This window comes from Uloborus diversus, chromosome 7 (assembly GCF_026930045.1).
Source record: "Uloborus diversus isolate 005 chromosome 7, Udiv.v.3.1, whole genome shotgun sequence".
Lineage (NCBI taxonomy): Eukaryota > Metazoa > Arthropoda > Arachnida > Araneae > Uloboridae > Uloborus > Uloborus diversus.
Window position 1 is genome coordinate 158,571,005 of NC_072737.1, and position 9,248 is coordinate 158,580,252.

At 37.3% G+C, this 9,248-nt stretch overlaps 1 protein-coding gene across 1 annotated transcript; it reads left to right on the forward strand.

The window, feature by feature from the left end:
• Nucleotides 1-479: 479 nt before the first annotated feature.
• LOC129226961 (sperm acrosomal protein FSA-ACR.1-like) lies at nt 480-1,040 on the forward strand. Its single transcript, XM_054861590.1, has one exon. It carries the CDS (start codon nt 480-482, stop codon nt 1,038-1,040), a length of 561 nt encoding a protein of 186 aa, XP_054717565.1.
• The last annotated feature ends 8,208 nt before the right edge of the window (nt 1,041-9,248 follow it).

Consider the following 9,248-nt stretch of genomic DNA (forward strand, 5'->3'; position numbering starts at 1 on the left):
CCAAAAAATTTTTTCCCTTTTTTTAAAACTAAAGAGTGTTATCATACAAAGAGATTAGATTTCATGCTATATTTTAAACATACCCCACAAACGAGGTTTATGCTAAACCAACTCTCGAAGACCCAGTGTTGCTCATATTTGACAATTATTGTAGTCATATTTCCATCCCAGCTTAAGATTTCTGCCGAGAAAAGAATATAATCATGGTCAGCATACCTCCGCATACTTCCCATAAGCTTCAACCTCTCAATCGAACTTTCTACAAGTCACTAAAAAATAACTACTACATCGAGTGCGACAAATAGATAATCAACAATCTTCGTCGACGAATTACTGAATACGATGTTGTCAAAATATTTCAGGTTGCTTATGAAAAATCAGCTACAATGGCGAAAGCTACGAGGGGTTTTCAATGCACCGGAATTTACCCTTTTAATCCTTAAATACTCAGTGATGAAGACTTTGTTGTTGCCAAAGCCATGGAAGTCCCACAGCCTGGGCAATCAGAAGAAGCTTTCCACAGTGCCCAAACATCAGGAGAAGCTGACCACAGTACCCACACACCAGGAGAAGCTGACCACAGTACCCACACACCAGGAGAAGCTGCCCACAGTGCCCAAACATCAGAAGAAGCTGCTCACAGTGCCCAAACATTAGAAGAAGCTGCCCACAGTGCCCAAACGTCAGGAGAAGCTGCCCACAGTGTCCAGACATCAGGAGAAGCTGCCTACAGTGCCCAACCATCAGGAGAAGCTGCCTACAGTGCCCAACCATCAGGAGAAGCTGCCTATAGTGCCCAACCATCAGGAGAAACTGCCTACAGTGCCCAACCATCAGGAGAAGCTGCCCACAGTGCCCAACCATCAGGAGAAGCTGCCTACAGTGCCCAACCATCAGGAGAAGCTGACTACAGTGCCCAACCATCAGGACAAGCTGCCTACAGTGCCCAACCATCAGGAGAAGCTGCACACCAGTGCCCAAAAATCAGGAGAATCTGTCTACAGTGTCAAGTAATCCGGAGAACGACCAGTCATAGATGAGTCTCCAAAAGAGTTGGATCTTTCACCCTTAAACCTGCCTCGAGCGTTGCCATCATTAACAAACAGGAAAAGACGTGCTCAATGCTCTTAAATTCTGAGTTCCACGCCTATAAAAAACAAGCTTTTGGATAAGTAGATACCAAAGAAGGGAATAACAACCACAAAGCAAAAGTTAAATGTCGATAAAGTTGAAAAGAAAAGTAAAATCACTTTTATATCTGGAAAAAAAGGAATCCCCCCCCCCCCCAAAAAAAAAAAAAAGAAGAATGAAAAATCTAGAGACCTCCCAAATGAAGATTTCGATTGCTTAGTTTGTGGAGCGTCATACGCCAGCCGCCGTCGGAAGATTGGATCGAATGCCATAAATGCAGAGGATGGTTTAATGATGGATGCACCTACGGCTTGGGTACAGCAATAGGATTATACGAGTGCGACAGTTGCCGAAAATAATTTTCCATTCGTGCTTTTTAAGAATGAACATTTTTTTTAGTTCAATACTGACTTGTCGTCATTTCATTTCGCGGACGTTTGTTTCACTGTACGGTATTTCCCGACTATGTTGCATAATTCCGTGCACGCGACATTTTCATTTTTTAATTAAAAAAAAAAACCAAGGCTATTTGGAGCCAACTTTAAATGTAGCTCCAAATAGCCTTGTTTTTCATGTCGACAAATATTAGAGGTGAATATGAAATCAATACAGCCACTACTGCTCGAATATTAACACAGATAGATGACATTTAAAAAATGTGTACGGCATTTACCGACTCTCCCCTACATAACATCTACTGAGAAGGAACATTGGGCATCACTAAAAACAATTCTAAAATAAAAAAAAAATGAGAAAAAAAATTACAATGCTGCTTCTTATTTGTCGAATCAATTTCAAAACGTTCAAAAAAAAATTTTTTTTTTCGGAAGTCACAATGACCTCCGGTGACTTCCCTGGGGGTTAGGGCGCAATTTCTTTAGTTCGCCGGGGGCGCTAGACTCCATAGTTACACTACTGACTACGAAGAACATTTTACCGAGCAAATTATCACAACGAAGAAGATTAAATTACCAAATTATCATAACGTGGAACCGTAACATGGGCGAGCAAATAGCCATAGCAAACTGACGAGAAATTCATAATCCATTATTTGTAAGTATATAGGCGAACCAAATGACATTTTAATTTTCTACTACGGGCAAAGCCGTGCGGGTAACATGGGCGAGCAAATAGCCATAACAAATTGGTGAGAAATTCATCATCCATTATTTGTAAATATACAGGCGAACCATATGACCTTTTAATTTTCTACTACGGGCAAAGCCGTACGGATACCACTAGTTTAAAATAAAGTAATAACCCCTTAATATTCATAAGTAACAAAAACAACTTTCCCCAAAATGTTTAAAAAGAAAGTAATTGAAAATTGTCTGGAAAATGGACCTAGTGTTATAGTTGAAAATTCTCCGGAAAGTGGACCTAGTTGTATTCGCAACTCCAACAAAGTATAGGGGGCGCTGAATGGACACACACTGAGCCCTCCAACTTCTCTCTGATAGAGTGCAACGGAGGAACATTAGGGATCTAATGACTCACCTACTTGAAAACGAAGAAGCATATTAAGACACAGGGTAGTGGAACTTTGAGCACCAGTCCCCAGAAGGAGAGGCATTCCACATGTTGCAAGACGAAGCTAACCTAGTCAAAAATAAATAAATAAATAAATAAATAAATAAAAAGACAAAAAATAAGTAACAGTAAGAAGCTGGTTGGGGGGCGAGGTATATTCTAACATGCACGCATGTTTTCAGATTTACAGGTCGCCCTAAGGGACCAGGGGAAGGGTCCCATACTAATCAGTTTTCTCTTATCATTCTAGGACGACAAAAGACCCGGCCTTGACAAGACCGGGGGGAGATCAGGTCAAAGAGCTTTCCCCCTAACTTAAAGAGAAAATATCACCCTACATAAATAGTAGGGTAGGAGGAGGTTTGTCCTTCCCATCAGGTCGGGTCCAGGCAGACTCCTCAACACCATAGTCAGTTACTTTATTCTATCACTCCCATTCCAATAGTCAATCCCAAGACCTGAAATCTCCCGAGGGGGCAAGATGGGGGTGTCGTGACGACAAGGACAGAAGATTCATGAGGGTGAGTCCCTTACACAAGATTCATGAGGGTGAGTCCCTTACAAACGATTCATGAGGGTGAGTCCCTCACCTCGAGACAAAAGCAGCCCTGGGGGTAAAAAAAAAAAAAATTAAAATCTTTAAAAATAACCAAAAATATAGATGTTGTGCTGTGACGTGATGTATAAGTGTATGTCTTGTAAGTGTATGTGTTGTAAATGTAATTTAAAAAAAAAACCCCCAGACACTGCAAATGTAATCAGCTTCCAAGCCATAAGGAGTCTCGAGGTCAACAATGGAAGCAACGTTCCACCCCCATTGTACCCCCCTCGAATACCCCATTTAATAGAAGTAATTTCCATTGCAGATATGACGTGATATCTCATTTTAAGCCGAGACATGAAATGGATCGGTGGGAATCACAACTACGGCAGATGAACTAATATCTTTTTCTTCCACAGCAATTAATAATTTTTTTCTATTACAGAGAGGACACCCAAGAAATCGAGACAGATTGATATCTGTACTCCACATGGACGAGGTGTCCTAGTGCATGTTTATGCCGTAGTAAATAAAATGCAGTAGTGTATTTATGCAGTAGTGCATTATATGTCTAACCCCATTCCCTTACAGGGAACCATGGACCACCAACGAGGTACGGGGAGACATACCGTATCTCATGGTGAGCAAGGTTCAAACATTCAGGGGTAAACTCCCAGCTGGGTTGACGCCCAGCACGGGGACCTTCCCCGGCGCAATAAGCATCAAGCGCGTCCGTAGCAAGATACGACTATCGACCGCCGCACCCAGCCGTGCGGGGGGCCCGCTACGCGGACCCCCCCGGGCGGTGGAACCTAAGGCTTACGGCTAAGAGGTGGGGTGTGTGCGGAGAAAGGTCTAATGGCGGATGAAAAAAGTAAAACAAACAAAGCCATAACTTATAACTTGCTTTGTTGCTTAGTGAATGACAGTAATTTTTCATCGTGTTTGTGAGAAACTTTCTTTTTTATTCTTCTGTAATTACACTATACCACAGCCTGTTTGAAGCCTGTAATTTACCCCAAAGAAAACATTATTTTTATTACTATTATTGTTATTATTATTATTATTATTGTTATTATTATTATTTTCTTTCTCCCTTCAACTTTCATTGTCTGCTTTTATTTCTGTTGTTATTACCATTATTTTTTTCTTTCTTTAAATAATTTCAACATTAATTTTGATTTTTCACATGCATTAGAATTTTAAAAATGCGAAAGTTAAAATTTTCCAAGTAGGGGCAAAGCTGCGATGTTGTAGGGGATACTCCTTTAATAGAAATTATTACTAAAACGCAACTGACAGCTACACAAGGAAAAACTTCCTGACATATTTTTTAAGCAGAAAAATATCGGCAGAAATTTTTGCAGGAAAATCTCAAGAAAAGTCTTTCTTCTTTCTAAGAAAAATTATCTGGAAGTCCCGCGTTTTTAATAGTGTAAAAGATATTCACTACACTATAGTGGATAAGGTGACACCACCGACTGCAATACGAACTCCGCGCGGTAAAATAAAATCCCTATAGGGAATACAGGACAACGAGTTGGCGTTCAGCTGAATTCGAACGAGTTGATAGAAAGAAGAACTGGCAAAAAATTCTGAAAGTAGCTAACTGATATCTTCTTCGCCAAATGACAAGACAGGTCAGTCTGAAATTTAATTTTCGTTCTAAAGTTTACGAAATTATTTTTTTTTTGCGGTGAAATTATTTGAAGAATTTAGATAATTTTAAATAGTTTATATAAAATATTGTATGATGTTAAATTCAGATAATGCAAGATGTTTTGATTTTTTATAGCACGGGAAAAAATTGTGAAAGCTACTAACTATAGGTTTTCTTCGCCAACTGACACGACACGTCAATCTGAAATTTAGTTTTCGTTCTAATGTTGCACTATTGATTTTTTTTTTTTTTTTTTTTGCGGTGGATTCATTAGATAATTTTCAATAGCTTATGTCTAATACCAGATGCTAGATTCAACTAGATGTTTTGTTTTTTATTGCACGCAAAATTTTCCAACGAGATGATCGTCAAATGACACAAGTCCGTTCAAAATTCAATTTTCGTTCTTCAGTTGAAATAATAATAATAATAATTATTATTATTATTTTTACGGTGATTTAATTTGAGGCATATAGATATTTTGAATAGTTTGTGTATAACTCCATTTGATAGATAACTTAAATAACATTAGATGTTTTGGTTTCTTTCTGTCTTACTTTCCTTTTTTTCTTTCCTTTTTTTTTTTTTTTTTTTTCTTTTTGTTAACTCTGTAAGTAGCTGTTTTGAGATTTTCTTCGTCAACTGACACGATAAATCAGTCTGAAAATTTAATTTCGTTCTAACGCTGAAACGATTAAATTTTCTTACAAAGAGTTAATTTGAAGAGTGAAGTATAGTTTTAAATAGAGTAATTTTAAATAGTTGATGCCTAATATAGTGTGCTGGATGATTTGAATAATGCTAGGCGTTTTAAACTTTTACTGCACGCAAAACTTTCAAAAAAAAAAAAAAAATATCGTCTTATATAATAAATTGATGTTCATCGTCAATGATTGTTTTATGACACGTTAGGTCAGTCAGAAATTTAATTTTCCCTCATAGGTTGAAGTAATTAAATCCTCTCGCAGTGAAGTATGTAATTTGAAGAATATAGATAATTTTTAAATTGCTTACATACAATACCATATGCTAGATAATTTAGATAATACTAAATGTTTTGATTTTTTATTGCATCTAAAATTTTTGGAAAAAGTAGTAAAAAATTTTAAATAATTAAATTATACGGTGACTACTGAAACTATCTCATTGAGGGTTTTTTCGTCAGATGAGGCGACAGATCAGTCATAAGTTTAATTCTTTTTCTAAAGTTGAAGTAATTGAATTTTCTATCAGTGAAATTTTTTGAAGAATATATATTCTAAGTAATCCGAAATAAGCTATATTTAATAACATGTGCTCAATTATTTAGGTATTTTGATGTGTTTATATCTTTTATTGCATCTAATGTCCAATCACGGATTGCATGGAATTTTCAAACGTCCAGATAAGACGAATCTATGAATAAATGGAAAATGGGAAAATAAAAATTTGATGCGCGTATTCCGCTCATATGAATGGGACTCTGCTTCTGCAAAACCTGACGTCGGTAAAAAAAAATAATAGATTCGTCCATTTCCGGCTGTAAAGCGGATGTTTGCCTTTCCATACAATCCGTGGTCAGACAGTAACATTTTTGATCAAAGTGATTAAAAATAATAATAAATAACTAAATTGGTCTATGATTATTGAAATAGTTTAATAACAAGTGCTCTTTGATTTGTATTTATTTACCTTCTGCATATATTATGTAAAATTCAAAAGAACTCAAAAAAAAAAAAAACCCTTAAATGACCATATTTCCTGAAAACTCATTTGCCCAATTTAATTGTATTAATGCATTAAATAATGTAAAGAAGATTTTCATATTATAAAAAACTAGAAGTTCTTAGCATAACTTGTACTTATCAATTAATCTATGTCGCTACCTGTGTAATACATACACGGATCCCCCCCCCCCCCCAAAAAAAAGCAATATCACACCTTTTATACCTAGAAGATCCCAAAAATGAAAATCCCGTCCAGAAAAGAGCAAAATACCAAACTAAGAAGAGCAAAATACTAAACAAATGCTTATTATCACAAAATCCCATCAGAGGCTGTACATAAATTATTTTTTCATCATTTTTTTTTATCCCTCCCCCTTGTCACAACACAAACTATCATAATTTCACGAACCCCCCTCCCACCTCAAAGCCTGAAATCATTTGTGGGCAGCCCCTATTGAATAAAATGAAAATGCCTGATATCACAACCGTTTATTGTAACCGTATTAACAAATGATAAAACCATTCCCTCTTTTAAAATGAAATTACATCAGCAGTTGACTCTACATTTGTTTCTATTAAAAACTTCTGTTGAAATTATTTTTCTGATTTTGAATACGTATCTGTATTTTTGAACTGATAAGTAGACAGAGGAAATCCCCCTCCCCTAAAAAAAGTCAAGCTCTTTGCAATTTTTCCCTCTTTGTCCTTGGTTATTTTTTGTTATTGTTCTCAAACTACTATTTTTTAAAATTCATTTACAAATTAATTTTTAATTATATTTATTTTTTTTATAAATGTATTTCGTATTTATGTTATTATTATTAATAATAATTTTTAATGTGAAGTAAAATTTGTGCTAGGTAAAATATGTCGTCCAAATAAAAATTAATTTGTAAACAAATGTTTCCGAGAAAGTTTAAAGAGGATGTTCAACCGGCTGTCCCCTAGTTCTGAGTTCAATGCCTTGCCGATCGGGTCACCACGACCCCTAAGAATACTATACAATGCGAGGGTACTCTTGTACGTCCTGAGTCAATCTTGCAATGATTGTCTTTACCATCCCCCAGAAGCGATGGTTTAGCCACCGCAAATATTATATAGTGCCCCCCTCCCTCCCCCCCCCAAAAAAAAAACACGACCCCGTAAAACAACCTTCCTGAAAATTACAATGGCGTAGTCTACGCCATGACTCCCTTGTGGGTGCCTCTGTTTTAACCAAGCTCCCCCCCCCCCCAGTTATCTGTGTCTAGAAATCAAAAAATTCTAGCTAGTTTTGAGATTTTCAATATTGAATAAATAGCAAGCATTTAACATCGGTCAATTTAATGAAAAAGAACTTCCTGTTTTAGTAATCGGAACTTATTCAAACGCAGCTACAAAGAAACACTGCTACGTATTTTCTTAACCAAAGAAATAATTGTAAAAATAAATAATAAAATAAAGAATAATAAATAAACAAATTTAAAAATTAATTTGAATCTTCACATTTTGAATTCAAATTATGTTTTTCGCAATCACGAGTGTGTGTATGTAGGCGTGTGTGTTTGTGTGTGGGGGTATGTGTTTGTGTGTACGGGTTATGTGTATGTGTGTGTAGTCATGTGTGTTTGTGTCTGTGCTGGCATACGTTTGTGGGTAGTTGTGTGTATGAATGTGTGTGTGGGGGGGGGTTATGTGTATGTGTGTGTAGGCATATGTGTTTGTGTCTGTGTACAGGCATGAATGTGTGGGTAGTTGTGTGTATGTGTGGGTGTCTGTATGTATGCGTGTGTGTAGGTAGGTGTATGTGTGTGTAGGTGTATGTGTGTGTAGGTGTGTGTAGGTGTATGTGTGTGTATGTGTTTGTGTGTGTATGTGTTTGTGTGTGTATGTGTTTGTGTGTGTGTATGTGTTTGTGTGTGTGTATGTGTTTGTGTGTGTGTATGTGTTTGTGTGTGTGTGTAGTTGTGTATGTATGCGCGTGTGTGTAGGACATGGATGCAACCTGGAGATGGCTTTCGCTATAGGAGCAGCATCGTGAGGAGCCCGCCGACGGTGCTGGTGCGGAGGGTGGCTGGGGGAAAAATCAAAGGAACGTCAAAAATAGTCAAGTGAGAACAATAAGCAATCGTCATTGCTCAATAAAGAAATAAGCATCTTTTCTTAACTAAATAACTATTCACTGACAGACAGTAAAGAAATAGTATTTGTTCTATCTCACAATTTTCCGAATCGCCAGTCAAATTTAACTATGAAAATAATTTGGGAGGTCACAGTGAACTCTCGTGACCTCCCATTAGATCACCCAAACTTTTGATAAGTTTTTGAACATTGGCGTAAGCAAGGGTGCCGTCCCCACAAATACCATGAAGATCTCCCAAGAGCGAGAGCCCCCCCCCCCCCTCCCCGAATAAGGAGAAAACTATCTCTCAACTCCTTTCCCCCTAAAAATTTTCAATGGCGCAGTCAGCGCCATGACCACCCCTAAGTGGGTACCCCTGGCGCAAAACTTAGGGCTGTGGAGTCGGAGTGAAAGTGGCAACGAAGCTCTGACTCCGATTTCCGAAATTTTGCAGCTTTTGACTCCGACTTCGATTGCTTCACTCTGAAAACAGTCCGACTCCGACTCCGATGCCTTGGCAAAAACACATAAAATTTTGATCCTTCGTTGTTCAGCATACGAAACCAAAACCAAAAAAGA